The 18,549-nt window shown below is 51.9% G+C and overlaps 1 protein-coding gene and 1 pseudogene across 2 annotated transcripts in view; both read left to right on the top strand.

Moving 5' to 3' along the window:
• The window catches only part of SLC6A17 (solute carrier family 6 member 17), a 53,642-nt gene extending 38,797 nt beyond the window's left edge, over positions 1–14,845 (top strand). The window contains exons 7-12 of one of the 2 annotated variants that reach the window (XM_004390424.1): positions 7,474–7,715; positions 7,988–8,180; positions 10,005–10,197; positions 10,966–11,125; positions 13,241–13,403; positions 14,099–14,845. In XM_004390424.1, coding sequence (XP_004390481.1) covers positions 7,474–7,715; positions 7,988–8,180; positions 10,005–10,197; positions 10,966–11,125; positions 13,241–13,403; positions 14,099–14,467 — 1,320 coding nt within the window. In that variant the 3' untranslated portion in view covers positions 14,468–14,845. The remainder of the gene's footprint in view (positions 1–7,473; positions 7,716–7,987; positions 8,181–10,004; positions 10,198–10,965; positions 11,126–13,240; positions 13,404–14,098) is intronic. The other variant, XM_012559726.1, reaches the window with a different exon arrangement.
• Positions 14,846–15,829: 984 nt separating this feature from the next.
• LOC111819189 (uncharacterized) lies at positions 15,830–16,549 on the top strand (annotated as a pseudogene).
• The last annotated feature ends 2,000 nt before the right edge of the window (positions 16,550–18,549 follow it).

Genomic DNA, 18,549 nt, shown 5'->3' with positions numbered 1-18,549 from the left:
GTGGTAGCCAGGCACCATCTAGTTCTTCTGATTTCAGGCTGTTGGAATCTCTGGTTTATGTGGCCCTTTTGTCTCTTGGGCTAATATTTTCCTTGTGTCTTTCGTGGTCTTCATTCTCCTTTGCTCCAGGTGGGTTGGGACCAATGGATGCATTTTAGATGGCCACTTGCTAGCTTTTAAGACCCTAGACACCACTCACCAAAGTGGAATGCAGAACATTTTCTTAATAAACTTTGTTATGCCAGTTGACCTAGATGTCCCCTGAAAACATGGTCCCCAGACCCCTGCCCCTGCTACACTGTCCCTTGAAGTGTTTGGTTGTGTTTTTAGGAAACTTCTTAGCTTTTGGTTTAGTCCAGTGGTGCTGACTTCCCCGGTATTGTGTGTTGTCCTTCCCTTCACCTAAGCTAATTCTTGTCTACTATCTAGTCAGTAAATAACCCTCACCCTCCCTCCCCCCCCTTGTAACCATCAAAGAATGTTTTCTTCTGTGTTTAAACCTTTTTTTGAGTTCTTATAATAGTGGTCTCATACAATATTTGTCCTTTGGTACTAATTTCACTCAGCATAATGCCTTCCAGATTCATCCATGTTATGTTTCACGAATCCATCGTTGTTCTTTATCATTGCATAGTATTCCATTGTGTGAATGTACCATAATTTGTTTATCCATTCTTCCGTTGATGGGCACCTAGGTTGTTTCCATCTTTTTGCTATTGTGAACAGTGAGCGGCTGAACTCGTAACCACTATGCCACCAGGGCTCCTGTTAGCAGGGTGCAAACAGTTAGGGAGGGGTGGAGGCCTGAATCCGAGCAGGGGACAGACCTAGCCATCTGGGGATGAAGTCCAGATGAAGAGGGGTGACCCGGGGGTCATGGACATCTAGCAGTGATTGGAGTAGACAGGGACCTGGGACATGAGGGATCAGCCCTGGTGGTCCCTTAGGCAGACAAGAGGGATGAGGCTGGGAGTGGGCAAGGGCAGAGGGGGACAGCTTACCATGAGCTGGTGGGTTCCCAGCTCAGCACTGTGAGGAAGTCTTGAGGCTGGGGCAAGGGTGGTAGCACTGGGAGTGTGCCAACCTCCTTGGATGGCTCTGGTATGGACAGTAGGAAAAAAGGGAGGAGGGATATCTAGATTTAGATTTTGAGTCCCTGAGTGGTACAAATAGTTAAAGCACTTCACTACTAGCCAAAAGGGTGGCTGTTCGAACCCACCCAGAGGTGCCTGGAAGGTCAGAACCTTGAAGACCCTATGGAGTAGTTCTACTCCGCACACATGGTTCACCATAAGTTGGAATCGACTTGATGGCAACTAACAATATAACAACAAAATTTTCTGTCTTTATATCTACCTACCTACCTACCCACCTACCTACTTATCTACGCACCCACTTCCCTCCCTCCCTCCCTATCTGTCTATCTTCTACATAGATGTCCCTTCCAACAACCTGGCCTCTTAGTTCCTTTAACAGTCTTCTGGGGGTGGGTGCAGCACAACCTGAGGTGTGCAGTGGCTTTGAGTACCCGCCTTCCGCATGGCCGCCTCTAAGGGTCTAGACTATCAAATGGTCCTGACCTATGGGCTGTACTGGCCACAGGATCAAGGGTGTGTGTTAACTGTTAGAAAAGAGAAGCGAGGTCTCTGCAAGTTCTAAAGGCCCAGGTGTAGAGATTAGTGGTGAAACTTCCTGACCCCACAATTAGAGCAAGGGCTCAGCAGCAGGGTGATGAAGGCAGCCCATCCTTTTTACCAGAGGCTGCGTGGGCAGGGCTGGAATCAGATGATCCGGTTCAGAACCTGGCTCATCACTCAGTACTGGCGTGGGCAAGTTCCTTGACCTCTCAGGGCCTCAGTTTCCTCTGCTGCGGGATGGGGCGCACAGTGGTACCTCCCTCGCAGGCTTGTCAGGAGAGCACATCAGACTGCTCACGGCGAGTGGAACACGCATGTTGAGCATTTGCTATTATTATCCTAGTCCCTGGTGAAGGTGAGCCTGTTCTTGGGCAGTGGGAGCCCGGCGCTGCAGTGCCATCTGGTGTCTCGTGGCCCGTCTGGCTCTCACACCGGGGAGAGCTGCAGCAGGCTGGGAAGCAAGGGCGTGAGCTCCTGTCACACACTGCTGCTCAGCGAGGGCTCGGTTGCTGCTTGTTGATTCAAAAGTCATCTTCATGCCCGTGAGTCAAATGCCGTGAAACACCTCGTTCCCTTGCGTGAGGAAGTGACTCAGCCATTGTGCCAAGGAAAAGGCAGGAAGCTGTCGTCACTCTGTTTCAGAGCAGGTACCCCAGGGAAAATGCAAGCCTTATCTTTGGTGGGGAAAGCTGGTTTCCCATCTGTCCCCTGGTGGTCACATCCTAATGTCTAGAAGGGACCCTGGGCTTCCTGAGGTCTGGCCATGAGTTCATCCTCGGTGGACCCCATGATCAGGACCTTGTTGAGATCATACACCATCACCCCAGGAATCCTGGAGGGAGTCCCTTTAACTTCAAGGAGCAGGCATTCTGTACTGAAAGTGCCTGACTCTGTTTACCCTTGCGTCAGTGTTAGGCATCTATGGTCATCTCCTCTATCAGCAAGAGTGACCTACAAGTGCTCAGGGACCTCTTACACAGCTGAACAGATGTGAGGCTATTTATAGTCTTGATTGATTCACTTGGTGTGAATATTCATACATCTGCTGCAGAAATACTAATGTGTTGGGTTACAGGGTGCTGCCCCAGGCCCTGCTGGGAGTGTTATATAATTATGTGGCACATGCACTATATTACCTTTCTAAAGTAATTTTTTTTTTAATCCTGGTATCCAAAACCCATCTGACCCCAGGGCTTTTAGATAAGAAAATGTGGGCCTGTATTACTTTTTTTTTTTTTTACTATTATTGTGGTAAAAATGTACTTACCAAAACATTCCCCAACACAACAGCTTCCACATTAATAATTCAATGACGTTGATTACATTTTCTTGTTGTACACCATTATCAGTATTCTTTTCCAAATATTCTACCACCATTAACATAAACTCAGTGCTTCCCAAACAAAAGTTCCTCCTTTCCCCCTCTCCCTTATGCCTGGTAACCATAATAATCTTTGGTTTCTATATATTTGCTTATTTCACTTAAGTGAGATCATACAGTATCTGTCCTTTTGCGACTGACCTATTTTGCTCAGCGTAGTGTTTTCAAGGTTCATCCATGTTGTGGCAGGCATCAGAACTTCATTCTATTTATGGTTGAATAATATTCCACTGTGTGTATATACACCACATTTTGTGTATGCATTCATTTGTTGATGGACACGTTGGTGGTTTCCACCTTTTGGCTAGCATCAAAAGTGGTGCCATGAACATCGGTGTGGGGCTGTTTTACTTTTGTAAAGTAGATAACATTTCATCTTATTTTTTAAAACCAACCCTCAACAGTGCTGGGTAGCCCTACCCCATTTCTCTAGTCCTCTTGCTCTCCAATGACCATTTTAAACCATTTCCACGAGTCTCAACCTTCTGGCCTCCCCTCCCAGTGCATCCCATGCCCAGCAGATGATTTTGCCTCTTGCTTTACAGAGAAAACAGAAGCCACTAAAATGGAACTCCCCCAGACTCAGGAATCAACTGTCCAAACCTGCCTGCAGCTACCCCATCCTGCCCTCCTTCCAGCTTTTAAATGAGCAGCCAGTGGTCTCCTATGGAAGACATCACCCTTCCTCTAGATCTCTGCCCTCTATCAGCTTTTAAATATGGCCAAGTTACTCCATTACAAACAAAAATAAGACAACAAATAAAAAAGCCACCCATCACTGATTTCATGGCAATCTCCTGGTACTGCTCTGCCTTTCTCTGCTCATTCCAAAGCTAGCTTCTCCAAGGAGTTGTTTATCCTCATCATGTCCATTTGCTCCCCCTGCTTCTCTCCTCACTTCCTCCTGGCTTCTGGCCTCATCACTCTCCTGAACAGCCCGAAGCCCACCCATGACCTCCTCACTGTTGACTCCCTCCGGCATCTTTCTCTTGACCTCACTGGCCCACTTCTCTCTGACAGGTTCTCTTCCTGTGGCCTTTGTGACCCAGCCCTCTCTTCGTTTTTCTCCTGCCTCTAATGCTGCTCCTTCCCTCGCTCCCTTGTAATGTCCTTTTCCTCTGCCTGCATTAAACATTGGAGATCTTGACTTGGCCCCAGATTCTCGCCTCTTCTCACTCTATATCCTCAGCAACAGCTTTAGTTACTGCCAGTGCACATGCTACTTACCAATTATGTCTCTAGCTCAGCTCCCTCCTATAATCTCCAGACTCGCTTGTCCAACTGCCTACTTAACATCTCCTCTTAGGTGTCTTAAAGACACATTAAATTCAACACTTCTAGAACGAATGTTTCACTCTTCCTTGGCCCAACGCCACCAAGACCTGCTCCTCTTCCACCATTTCCCTCTCCGGCCACGCAGGTATGCAGGCCAGAAGCATGGCAGTCACCATGGCATCGTCCTCTCCAGCATCCCCTATTTCCCATCCATCACTAAGGTCATCTTGATTTTTCCTGCTAAAATGTCTCCATCTGTACCACCCCAATCCTAGGCAAAGCCATCATAACCTCCCAGCTGGACCCCAGAAACAGCTTCCTAGCAGGTCTGCTGCATCCTCTAGTTTTGGAAATGCACATCTGATGGTTTCCCCCTTCTTCAAGCTCCTTAGTGGTTTCCTGTTGTTCTCATAGGATTAAGACAAGGATGCTTACAGGCCTGTGATCTGACTCCTCTGACCCTCCCAGCTTCACCTACACCTTTCCCCCCTTGTTCTCCCTGCTTCAGACACCTGGCCTGCTGCCATTTCCCTTCACACACCATCTTCTGCCCCTCCTTGGGGCCACTGTACATGCCGTTCCCTCTGCCTGGAATGTTCTTCCCTCCCTTTGTAGCCTAGCTTTCATCATCTTTCAGATGTCAGCTCGAGGACCCCTTCCTCTGGGAAGCCTTCCCTAGCCTGACTCAGTCAAATCCCCTGGTACCCCTCATAGCATTAGGGTCTGCCCTTCACAGTCCTTATCACATTTGCAATTTATCATCTGTTTGTGGGATCATTTGACTAATGTCCATCTCTCCAACTAGAATGTAAACTCCATGAGAGCTGAGATCTTGCCTGCTTTTGCTCCTCGTGGTCTCCCCACCACCTAGCACCTGGCCTGGCATACAGTAGGTGTTCAGGGTTTGATGGATGAGCAGGTGTGTGTCATAACTACAAAGAGACCATAACACATTACAGCTGTTGGTTGCACAGAGCGGGGAGGTAGGGATGGTGGTATCCTTCTCATGGATACCAAGAGACTGTTAGCTCCTTAAAGGTCTGGGTTCTAGGCTTTCTTGGTTGACCAAAGATGGCCTTACTTACTTCGTGTGGGGTAGGGATCTTAGTCTCCCCTGGAGTACACATACTTGCTAACCAGGCAATCCTCCTAGGCCTCCATTTGTGCACAGACCCTGACACCCAAAGGCTTTACCATCACCCCCCCTCCTCTTTCTCCTTAGTACGGGTACTCCCCCAGCCCCACTGCTCTGCCCACCCTCCAGGCTTCCCAATGCCTGCTCAGCTGGTGGAGTGACTCCAGGTGCTCATCTGCCTAGGAAGCGGCTAAGATGGAGGGCAGGTGGGCCCCCTCTCCTGAATGTTAGGCCTGTAAGATATTGGACCTGGATGGACCCTAAAGTCCAATGCCTCATTTTACAGAGGAGCAACCAGCTTACCCCCGGGCACACAGCAAGGGGCGGCTGGGCTTGTGACTGCAGAGGTAGTGAGCTCTCTAATTCGCCCCTTGCCTCCCTCATCTGTTTGGAGTGAGGTCGCTGAGGCCCACCCAGCAGCAAAGCGCCAGTGGGAAAGTGTCCTCTAGAGCATAGCTGACAGGCAAACTGAGTCAGGAGACGGTGTGAGGAGGGCGCCAGGGCCCAGTGTCAGAAGGTCTGTTTTTTAGTAACCCCTCTACCCCAACTAACTAGCTCCATTACTGTAAGTAATTTCACCTGCGGATTCTCAATTCCCCCTTTCAAAATGCGAATAATAAACGGTGTCGTTCCCCTACCCCAAACCCTGCTCTGCCTAGGTCACCCGCGTTTTGTCAGGATTAAGTTCCTCCTGTGTGCTAGGCATTACTTGTTGCTGTATGTTTGGTCCTCACGATCACCCCGGGAAACATTGTTCCCATTTTTTAGATGAAAAACTGATGCTCATAAAATAGGCACTGTCACTTGCCTAAGGCATCACAGCTATTAAAAGATGGGAGTCAGGATATGGGCTTGGCTCTAAAGCTGTGTGCGTGGTCCAAGCCTTGGCCCCCGCCTCAAGGACCAAAGAGTAAAAGGAAAATGGATGTGAACAGTGCTTCAGAAATTCTGTTAGGACCAAGGGGAGAAGGAGAGTTAGGCAGCGGCTCTTCCTGTCCAGAAGGTGCCTGGGTTCTGTGCCTCGAGTTGGGGTGGGGTGACTTCAGTGACCTGGAGCATGCAGATACGTTCCAATGAACAGTGGGCCTTTTTTTTTTTTTTTTTTTCTGGTAAAGGGAAGATTAGGTAGGAGGGAGAAAGTGGTGTCTTTTTTCATGGCTTGAGGTAAAGGAGAGATCAGGGACACTTTGCTGTTCTCAGTTCGCCCATACTACTGTGCATGCTGTATACTGCACAGCTTTAGGAGCACCATTCACACTATAGTCTAAGTGAAGGACATTGCCTAGAGTTGTGCACTGTGCAACCATAGGTGATGGCCCTGGCAATATTCCTTAGTATGATACTTCATGGTAAGACAATGATAACAGTGAAAATTAGCTGAGAACTTACTATGTGTTATGGATTGAATTGTCCCCCCAAAATATGTGTTAGAATCCTAACTCGTATACCTGTGGCTGTAATCTATTTGGGAATAAGGTTTTCTTGTTATGATAAGTGAGCACAAATTGGGGCAGGGGGGTGGTTGTGTGCTAGCTGTCAAGTGAGGCTCTCCAAGGAGCTAAGGAACACTAGGGCTATAGAAACTGAAAGGACAAGGATCTTCCCCCAGAGCTGACACAGAGAGAGAGAGGGCCTTCCCTTAGAGCTGGTGTCCTGACTTTGGACTTCTAGCCTCCTGAGCTGTGAGAAAATAAATTTCTGTCTTTAAAGCCACCCGTTTGTGGTATTCCTGTTATAGCAGCGCTAGGAAACTAAGACACTATGTAGGCACTTAGCATTTATTTTGTTTTACTCAGGCCTCACAACAGTCCTTGGAACTTGATATTATTGTTATCCATGTTTCACAGATGGGGAGGCTGAGACTCAGAGGGGTTAGGAGAATTGCCCAAGGTCACACAGCCACAGCTTCCTTATCACTATGCCAGGCTGCCTCTGAACTTGCTTGAGGCTGAGGAAAAGGGTGTGGAGGGAATCCCATTACATGTAGGTAAAACCCTCATCTCTGTGTCTCTTTCCATCCCCTTGCCACGGTCCTCTCCCCACAGCTGGACAAGATGCTGGACCCCCAGGTGTGGCGGGAGGCAGCCACACAGGTGTTCTTCGCCCTGGGGCTGGGCTTTGGTGGTGTCATCGCTTTCTCCAGCTACAACAAGCAGGACAACAACTGCCACTTTGATGCTGCCCTGGTGTCCTTCATCAACTTCTTCACCTCGGTGTTGGCCACACTCGTGGTGTTTGCCGTGCTGGGCTTCAAGGCCAACATCATGAATGAGAAGTGTGTGGTCGAGTAGGTAGCATCTCCTCCTATCCTTCCTTCTCTCTGTCCATTTTACCCAGGAGTGGGCAGGTGGGCCACGGTTGCAGAGAAGTCCCCCCACCCCAGGTTGGGGCATGGGGATCAGAGAAGCACTCTCTGTCCCCAGTCCTGGACCACAGGGGCGGGTTCAGAGATGTCTCTATTGATGGCCCGTGGGGGTCCTGGGTGTCGGAGAGGTACCTCCAGGATCTTGCCACCCCACCCCTGACTTCTTACCTAGCCTTCTCCCCTTTGTGTTACAGGAATGCTGAGAAAATCTTGGGGTACCTCAACACCAATGTCCTGAGCCGGGACCTCATCCCACCCCATGTCAACTTCTCCCACCTGACCACCAAGGACTACACGGAGATGTACAACGTCATCATGACCGTGAAGGAGGACCAGTTCTCGGCCCTGGGCCTCAATCCCTGCCTTCTGGAGGATGAGCTGGACAAGGTGTGGGGACAGGCAGGCAGATGTGAGAGTACAGAACCCAGAGACAGGCCACAGGTGGCTGGGGCTTGGGCACGGGCCTTAGAATACTGACCGGCAGTCATTTACATACTTAATAGGTGAGAACCTTCCGTGTGCCCAGCAAGAGATAGAGAAAAGGGATCAGCCAAAGCCCCTGCCCTTAGGTAGGCTTGAGTCTAGATAAGGAGGCAAGGCAGACACACAAGAAATCACAAGTAAGTGTACAGGACAATTCTCAGATGTACTGAATAGGTTTCCTGTGTACCGGTCACTGCCATGTAGAATAGTTAAAACAGTGCCTCGTAGACAGAATGCATAAAATAAATGTTGAAATTGATGTTTACCCTTTTCTCTCTATCTCATTTGACCCTCACAACTGCCCTATGAGTTGAGTACTGATATTGTCCTCCATTTTACAGATGAGTAACCCGTAAGTTGGGGGGCTTGCTCAAGGTCACACAGCTAGTAAGTGGGGAGTCAGGGTTCAAATCCAGGTAGTCTTGTCCAGAGCCCATGCTCTGAATCACCCCTTGATGATTTTGCCCCTCCCAGAGCTGTTCCCACTCTGATTCCCACTGCCACAGTGACCCTTAACTGCCCAGGTTGGGGCAGGGTGGGGGGATGTTCCCTCCCCATTAATGCTCGGGTCCAAGTTTGGACACCTTCCTTCTATTCCCATTTGCACAGCTTGCAACTTCCAAAATGGCTGCTCTGGTAGAAAGGGTAACAGGAGACAGACAGGTTCCCAGGGTCCTTAGAAGCCAGCTTGTGCCAAGTCTGTAGCCATGGCGCACATGGGGCAGAGTCTAGCATGGGCACAGCCAGCTCCCCACAGCCAGGCCAACCCTGCCCCTTCTTCATGGGATCAGGGAAGGTGACTCCTTCTGAGCTCTGACCTCCATGTTAAAAGTCCAGCTCTGCCCTGCTGGCAGTGTGATGCTGACGAGGCTGCACCCAGGGCCCCTGAGGTCTTCCCACACAGTCAAGTGCAAAGAGCCCCATCTGGGGGACCCCTGCCTGGTTTCCCCAGGTGCCTGGCAGCATAAAGGACCTCCCCTTCCATGAGACCCTTCCTCCATTCTCACGGGCTGTGCCTGGTCCCTGAATAGAATGAGGGTTATAGTAGTTTTGACATACAACACAATCCCAGTAGCCTCCAAATGACAGGAATTACACACCCACACAATTGGGGTTAGGCATTCCCTCACAATCGCTGAACGTTGCATGATAACCGATAAGCGTTGTCTATGGGCAGTGTGTGGCAAATTTCCCAGTGAGCGAGGGCCCAAGCATTAAAGCTATGGTGCTCTGTCTTGGCTGCCCATTGGAATCACTTGGGGGGCTTTATAAACCCTACTGCCCTGGCTTCACCCCAGACCAATCAAATCATTGTCCCCAAGGTGAGACCCAGGCATCAGTGTTTTTAAGGCTCCCATGGATCCCATCAGGGGTCCCAGGCTGAGAACCACTGCGTTAGGTCCAGAGCTCAGAGCTCAGTTGTGGCTGGGGCAATCGGGGAAGGCTCCTTAGAGGAGGAGGGTCAGGAACTGGGCATGTTTCTAATCGTGAGCATCTTTATCTGAGGTCTTTGTCCAAATTGTAGATGCCAGGTCCCATGGGTGAACTCCTGAATTGGTGTTTTATACTCTCCCTGGGGGATTCTGATGCCCCCTGAGCTTTGAGACTCACTGGCCTGAAACAACAATAGGATTTAGGTAGGGGTGGGGAGCCCCGTGAGAGAGGGCTCCCCGGAGAGGGGGTGGGACTGGCTCTCCCTCAGACCCCACCCTCTGCCCCGCCCCTCAGTCTGTGCAGGGCACAGGCCTGGCCTTCATCGCCTTCACCGAGGCCATGACGCACTTTCCTGCCTCCCCGTTCTGGTCTGTCATGTTCTTCCTGATGCTCATCAACCTGGGCCTGGGCAGCATGATCGGGACCATGGCAGGCATCACCACGCCCATCATTGACACCTTCAAGGTGCCCAAGGAAATGTTCACAGGTAACTCCTCCCTGCTGCCCCCGCCTGGCCCTGGGGGCTGCCCTCTTGGCCAGCGGTCAGGTTCTGATTGTGACTTCTGAAAGACTAGGGGCTGACTAGGTCATTTGTAGGCCCATAGCCAGAAGGCTTCACCTCCCGCCCCGGGACACAGCCTGGCTTTGCCTCCCAGAGAAGAGCACAGGCCAGGAGGAGAGGCTGTTTGGGAATCTGGCCACACCAGAGCTGGGAGATGGACCTCATCCTTGGGTTCATTTGCTCCTTCCCCCAAGGGCCTGCTGAGTAGTCTTGGGAAGGGGTGCCCTCCCTCAGCCTTGCACCCTCTTGTGGCTCTGTCGCTCCCTGTCCTGGGCTGTGTCCATAGTCTGCCGCATTCTGAGTTGATCTGGGCTCCACGGGGTGACCTCTCCCCTGCATCCCCAGAAGGGAGTACCCAAATGGTGAGGGAAAAGACTCTAGGAACAGTCAGATTAATCATTTAAATTAAATCCCAGCAATTAAGTGGAGCACCTGTTCAGGACTGGGCATGGTGCCAGGGGCAGGGGGCATGGGAGAAAGGAGAAGACACCATGCCACCCTCTACTGTTCAGTAGAGTGGGAACCCAGAACTGCAGCATGTGGACCCCTCATGCAGGCTGAGGCCTGCAAGAGGGTGGGCTGCAGGCCCGGTGGAGTAAGAGGTGATGGGAGGGGGCTGGGTGCCCCCAAGACCCCCTGGGCCCTGCCCACCCTGCGCCTTTGCCCCCACACCGGCCTCCCGGCTCTCTGTAGTGGGCTGCTGTGTCTTTGCATTCTTCGTGGGGCTGTTGTTCGTCCAGCGCTCCGGAAACTACTTTGTCACCATGTTTGATGACTACTCAGCCACCCTGCCACTCACAGTCATCGTCATTCTGGAGAACATCGCTGTGGCCTGGATCTATGGAACCAAGAAGTAAGGGGGACCTGGGGGCCAGGAGGAGGGTTCTGTCTCACTGTGACTCTGGGGAATCCTGTGTTCCCAGGGGTGCTTGTGAATGGGGCAGGAGAGCATAGAGTCAGAATGTCAGATTGTTTAGGAAAACTGAGGCTCAGAGAAAGGACATGAGTTGTCCCAGGCCACACGGCCAGTGAGAGGAGAGTCAGGCTGAGGACCTAGTCTCCTGGGTTCAGGGTCAGGGTTTTGGCATCATCCTAAACCACCGTAAATCACCATAGCCGCTTTCTTGAGCACCAACTCGTCTTCAGGATTCTGTTCAGTTTGTTAAGCACTTTTTGGTATATGAGAGGTCCCTGCCCTCAGAGTGCTGGTAGACTTCAGCAGCCTGATTCACAATCTTAAAGTTCTCTGGATAGGGGTGTGAGATGCGGTGTGGATGCAGTTCCTAAGTTCGAGGTTGGGTGAGGTAGGAGGACTCAGCAATAGGAAAGGCTTGGGTCATGGCCTGGGCCTAGCATAGACCTACACTCCCTATCAGCTCCCAGCCTCATTCCTCAGTTAAGAACACATCTATGTCCCTAGGAAGCCCCAGGACCTGGTCCTTCCCACTCACTCAGCCTTGGCTGTGGCCGTGCTATCCTTGTCCTCAGCAAGGCTGGGACCACCACTGACCCCCTCAGTTCTCACTCCCCTCTGATGCCTGGACTCGGTCTTAGAACTGGGGCTCTCTCACAGCTATCTGCTCCCTAGGAGGGGACAGGGAGTGATATGAAAAGGGGCAGTCCACAGCTTCCACCTCCCCCTGCGAGCCAGGCTGGGGCACCTTGCTAGAAAGGGCTCTTAGTCATTTTTTATGCCATGGACTCCTTTGGCAGTGAAGCCCCTGGACCCCTCCTCTGAATATTATTTTTAAATGCATAAAGTAAAATATATAGGATTATATAGGAAACTAATTATATTGAAAAATAACAAAATATTGTTTAAAATTTGCGAGATAGTAATGTGTATGTGCTTTACTTTCAATGCATTAAATTACAAGATTTAGCAGTGGGTCTAATAACAACTGTAATTTCAAAGTGGTGATGATCATAAATGATGTTGCTAGGTATCTTCAGCAACAGTAATGTGATGTGGAAATATCTGATTTAATCTATTGGTAACAAAGTCAAGTACTGTTAACTCTGCTGTGATTTGCTGCTTACATTTTTAATAGAAAGAAGTGCTAGATTTCAGCTAAGGGTTAGTGAAGTAAAGATGATTTTTTTTCTTTTTTAATGCCATTCAAGTAGACAGACTGCCCACCTCCTGGAATTCTATCCACAGACCCTGTGTTTAAAAACCGCTGAGCCAAGGCTGACTTTTCTGCCTTTGGACACTAGGGACGTGCATTTCTTCCTCTCCCCAGCAGGGGGAGTCTAGATCCCTGGACTCCTTTGGAGCCATGACATTGTGGGGCAGGGCGGGGGACTGAGTTCATAGTGAACATCCAGTTGCAGTCAAGTCGATTTTGACTCACGACAACCCCTTGTGTGTCAGAGTAGAACCATGCTCCATAGAATTTTCAATGGCTGATTTTTCAGAGGAGCCCTGGTGGTGAAGTGGTTAAGAGCTATAGCTGCTAACCAAAAGGTCGGCAGTTTGAATCCACCAGCCGTTCCTTGGAAACCCTATGGGGCAGTTCTACTCTGCCCTGTAGGGTCACTATGAGTTGGAATCAACTTAACGGCAACGAGTTTTTGATTTTTTGGAAGTGGATTGCCAGGTCGTTCTTTTGAGGTGCCTCTGGGTGGACTTGAGCCTCCAATCTTTCTGTTAGCAGCAGAGCACTTAAACCATTTGCACCACCCAGGGACTCCCATGGTGAGTACGCTTGCCCCGGCCGTGTCTGATCGGCTATATCGTATCCCTGGGAGGGGCATGATGGAGCCAGAGGAGGTTAGAGATGACAGCAGTCTTCCCAGAGACCAGCTGGGCCACAGAATAGTATACCATGAGCATTGAATATGAAGAAAGGAAGAGGCCAGAGGGGAATGCCTGGTCAGTGAAGGCTTCCTGGAGGAAGTGGCTGTTGGGAGAGGAAAGAGATGCGGTAGATTTGCTGACTGCTGGGTCTTCTACTGTACCTGGCAGGTTCATGCAGGAGCTGACGGAGATGCTGGGCTTCCGGCCCTACCGCTTCTATTTCTACATGTGGAAGTTCGTGTCTCCACTGTGCATGGCTGTGCTCACCACGGCCAGCATCATCCAGCTGGGGGTCACACCGCCTGGCTACAGCGCCTGGATCAAGGAGGAGGTGAGGAGTGAGCCCCCAAAACCCCAGGGACATTTCATCTTCTCAGGCCTTACTGCGACAGGCCATAGGGATAAACCTTTATAGGGCACCTACTATGTGTCAGGCACGGCCAGGTGCTTTGCTCACCTACTCTGTAACCTTCAAAACAATGCCAAGGGGAAGGTGGTATTATCCGTATACAGGGAAGCCTGTGAGAGCCAGAACTCGACAGGATGGCCTTGTTTATCTGGGTCTCACAAGTTTTCCGCTTTTGGCAGGATGCGGTCTTACCACTTTTCTATCGCTTGGTTTAGTGAAAAATATTTGAGTTTTCCTTCTCTGACAGTTTTCAGCATTAACACGGGTTCCAGTTTTCGCAAGTTTTACCATAGTACAGATGGGGAAACTGACGCTCAGAAAGGATAAAACATTTGACTAGTCTTTTGATTCCATATTCTCTCTCCATGTCTCTGGAGTGGAATTATGCATCCATTTTACAGGTATAGAAACCGAGACCCAGAGAGGTTCAGGCTCTTGACCAAGGCGACCAGCTAGTTCAAGGAGCAACCCCTGTGCCCTCCATCTGTGCTGGTGCCTGGCTAGGGTGGCGGGGTTGGGGGTAGGAAGGCAGTGAGCAAGGGCAGAGGAGGCTGTCCTGGACGTCCTGGGGGACGAGCAGCAGCCCTCACCCCTGCGCATCTCCTACCCACCCCCAGGCTGCCGAGCGCTACCTATATTTCCCGAACTGGGCCATGGCCCTTCTGATCACCCTCATCATTGTGGCAACCCTGCCCATCCCTGTGGTGTTCGTCCTGAGGCACTTCCACCTGCTCTCTGACGGCTCCAACACTCTCTCCGTGTCCTACAAGAAGGGCCGCATGATGAAGGACATCTCCAACCTGGAGGAGAATGACGAGACCCGCTTCATCCTCAGCAAGGTGCCCAGCGAGGCGCCCTCCCCCATGCCCACTCACCGCTCCTATCTGGGGCCAGGCAGCACGTCACCCCTGGAGACCAGCGGCAACCCCAATGGACGCTATGGGAGTGGCTACCTCCTGGCCAGCACCCCTGAGTCAGAGCTGTGACAACTGTCCCCACCCTGCCCACCTCTCCCCCTATGCCCAACCTGCCCACTTGTCCTGGCCTGGCCTCTTCCACAGAGCCCAGACCAGGCCCTCTTCCCAGGGAGAAAAGGTCAGCCCTGCCATACTCCCACCCAGTCCCAACTGACTTCTGCTCCCTAGACCTGAGCAGGGGACTAAGAGCAGCTCTGCCCCGCAGTCCAGCCCCCTAACCCTTCTAACCCCCTGAGATCCTCTCACCAAATTGCAGCTGTGTAACAGGAGCATTCTAGAATTCCTGACTCCTGGTCAGGAAAGACTCTAAGTGGCCACTTTAGGGGTCATGCCATGCTCCCTCTCTCCCTGCAACCTGCCACCTGTAGTTCTTAGGTCTTGGAGGTCCCCCTGAACTTCCAGATGGTGGTGTGAAGAGTTGGGGGGTTTGTGTCTCTGGCTCAGTCTGCCATGGAGGCAGGCCTCACCACCCTGCCCAGCCCAGACAAGCTGCTCCTGGGCCAAGAGGCTGCCTGATGTAAGGCTGGGTGGGGACTGGAGTGCCAGGACTCAGTCTCAGCCTTGGGATGGCATGCTGCAGAAGCCCCCAGGTTCTGTTCTGGGAGGCAGGGTGATGCCCTCTGGCCTGAGCACAACCTTGGCAGCAGCAAGAGTAAGGGGCTCCCTAGCCCTAGGCTCCAAGTTGGAATCTTTGGGTATCCTTGCCACTGCCTGGGCTGGGTAGGATGTGCTCCTGAATCCTGCCTGGGAGGGCAATGACTGGCCCAGAATCTTCCCCACCTCCATTAGAGCTTAACTGTCTCTCTGCCCCTCCTCCTCAAGCCAGCTTGAAGCCCAGGGTGGTGGCCTCTGCCTCTTTCCTCAGGAGAGAAGAGGACAGTGCAAGGAGAGGTTTCCAGAGCACAATTAGATGGTTCACAGCACAATTTAGATGGTTTGGAGCACAATCGTGAAGCACACTCCCTCTCCCCTCACCTGGGGCCAGATTTTCTCTCTAGCAGCAGCTTCTCCCCTGGACTAGAGCTCCCTGGAGTTCAGGGGCTCACACCCAGGAAGCCTCGTGCCTGAGGAGAGACAGGTAACTTCACTGCCCCTTTGGGCCACCCCCACCCCCACCCCGTTGCATAAGCACAGCCACCCAGTGTGCACTCATTGTGCAGATACCTTGGAAACCTTGCCCCAGTCTCCCTATAGGCAGTGCTGTGGACACTGGAGGCTGTCGAGGGGAAGGGCAGAGCCTCTGGCCTGAGGGCACCCCAGGAGGGTGCACCCTGATGGCAGCATCCCTGCCTACCCTCATCTACAGGGCATCCCCAGAAGGAGGGTCCACCCTCAAATTTGCAGGCTAGGAGTACTCAGACCTGGCTGAGCATGCATGGATGGATTGATGAATGGATGGATGGATGGATGGATGGATGGATGGATGGATGGATGGATGGATGGACGGGTGGGTGGGTGGATAGGTGGAAGGGTAGATGGAAGAACAGAGGGGTAGATGGATTGATGGGTGGAAAGGAGGGAGGAAAGAAGGAAGAAAGGAAGGAAGGAAAAAAAAATTGGAAGATTGGTTGGGACAGCAAGCCTCCATCTTTGAGAGCTGTGGTTGGCAGGGCAGGAGCAGGCCACAAGGAACAGACCCACCTTCATGGAGGGTCCCAAGTTACTCTTGCCTGTGGCTATAACTGCTCTCAGCTCTAGGAGGGACAGGCTAGGCCCAGGGTTCCCTCTTCACTCTTTGGTCCCCTAGTCCCCCCTGCCGAGCTTCTGTTCCACCCACCCACACCACCATCTCCCTTACTCACCCCTCCCCCACATTTCCCCCTTTCACCCCCTTCCTGTCCTTCCTGAGTGTTTGAGGGGAGAGGGAGGCCCACGTCTCCCCAGAGAGATGAGCTTTGGGGCACAACATCCTGCCTTAGGCCCTCTAACCTGACAACACCTCCTACGTGGCCCCGTGCCTAATCCCAAGCAGAATTAGCAGCAGGAAAAGTGAGGCCCCAGGAGAGACACTCTACTATATATACTCTTCTATATATTCTATTTCTATTGTATATTCAATCTGTACATGTGGGTGTAAATGCTGTTAAATGACAAACCCAATATTATACGGTGGCTGGTGGACTATTTTCATCCTCAGTGCTGTACAGATCTATTTTCATTGTATATTTGATATATTTTTAATTTTGTAGTGTGTGGCTGGGCCAGGCCTCAGCCCGTCAGCCTGCAGGAGGCGGGCTGAGCTCAGGCTGCTGCGCTTGGTTTCCGTGGGCTCAGTAGTGCTCGTAGCCTTTTGCTGTCGGCCGGCCCTGTTCCGGCTGTGTCTTTGTGCTAGTCGTAGGGCCCAGAGCTTGTGTGCGTGTGTATGTGTGTGGTGTGTGTGCATACATGGGTGTGAGTGTGTGTTGGGTGCTGATTTGTGATTCCCAGTGTTCACCACGTTCCTGAAGCCCACACTGCCCTCCCCTGCCTCCTCCTCCTCCTCCTCTCAGCTCTCGCTTCTAGGCCTCAAGGTGGGGCCTCCAAAAAGCCCCCTGCCGTAGAGAAAGGAGCGTGTTTCTTGCTGGTGACTCATTGCCTTCACACCACTGGGCTTGCCAGCAACAGGGAAGGAGGGGCCTCGGGGGAAAAATATCCCTGGAATTTATTTTTCCGTCAGCCTCTTGCTGTTCCCACTGGAATCACATGCTCTTCACCTGGGGGAAAAGCACTGGGTTTATTAAGCTGGTGAGATCCCCAGAGGGCATCTCACAGCACCTCTGTCCCTGCATTTGTCCTTGAGACAATCGTGACAGTGTTCAGAAGGGAACAGCTGGCCCCTCCACTGTGCTTCAGACACGCCTCTGCTCAGTCCTAGTGGAGCTGGGGAACCGGGAGTGGGGCGAGGCCAGAGGGGTTCAGGGGTAGGTGGCCCCCCCTGACGAGGGAAGATCCAGCCTCAGAATCTGTGGAGGAGCAGAAGGTGGCCAGAGAGGGGCAAGCCCCAAAATCCTTGCACAGGGCCCGCCCCGTCTGGCTTTGGTGCTGTGGATGAAGTGCCCACCATACAACACAGTGGAGTGGCCTCCGAAGCTGGGCGTCATAGAAGTGGGGGCAGGGCAGGGGTCTGCCTGAAGGTGTCCCTTTGTCCCCTGCCCCTGCCTGCCCTCCGGCCCCAGTCACCAGCTTCTTGCTCAGGGAGCATTCTACCTTCTCTACTGAGGCAATGTGAAGCCAAGGCCCAGATGGAGGTGGGAGGGTGGACAGGTGGGACCACAAGTTGATGCTAAGCCACAATGGCTTCTGCCTTCCAGCAATAACTTTGTCAGGGCTGCTGCTTTCCTTGTACCAGAAGAAGCCCCCCTGAGCCAGCTTGCCATAGGCAGTGAGACTGGAGGCCAGAAGCTACGTTGCCCCGGGCCCTGTGCAGGCCTGCAGTATTACAGGGCATGAGGCTGCCCTTCCTCACAGGTGCATCCCTCCTCCGCCAGAGTACACCCGTCTGTGGAAGAGAGACTGACATGTTAGAATGCACCCCGACTTCCTGAGCATCCCTGGGTCCTTCCACCAGGCCCTGAAATACGGGGTCTGCTGCTCCTTCACTGAGTCCTAATGACAGGCTGGGGGAGGAGGGTTCAGCATCCCTACTCATCCAAAGCGCTGCTTTGTACAGACCCAAGCGCGCTCACAGGCAGTTACTTTGAGTTCTGACACAAATTCAGACCCATTCAAGTCCATGTGTCCCATGGCTGGTCAGTCCTGGGCCAGGACCACTCAGCCCAGGGGAGGGGACATGGCGTTGTCATCCCTCAGCACCCCTCCTTCCTCTCTATTGGTGAACAATAAAGTGTCTGTTCTTACCAAACCTCTATTGCCTTTCTTACCTGCCCCTGGGATCCAAGAGAGGAGATGGGGGAAGCCCAGGATCCTGAGGGAAGCTTTAGGGCAAGAGGTTGGAATGGAATGGGCTGGGTGGGAGTTGTGGGTGTTGGTTGGATGGGTGAAGAGTTGGAGGAGGGTAGGAAGGGGACAGATATTTTCTTAGAAATTATTCCAGGTGTCAGCGATACACATGAGGCATTCAAAATTCTTGCCTTCCATGCAGGAGATCTGGA

The sequence above is a fragment of the Trichechus manatus genome, unplaced genomic scaffold, assembly GCF_000243295.1.
Source record: "Trichechus manatus latirostris isolate Lorelei unplaced genomic scaffold, TriManLat1.0 scaffold00297, whole genome shotgun sequence".
Classification (NCBI taxonomy): Eukaryota; Metazoa; Chordata; class Mammalia; order Sirenia; family Trichechidae; genus Trichechus; species Trichechus manatus.
This window is presented reverse-complemented; position numbering and strand designations above follow the sequence as displayed.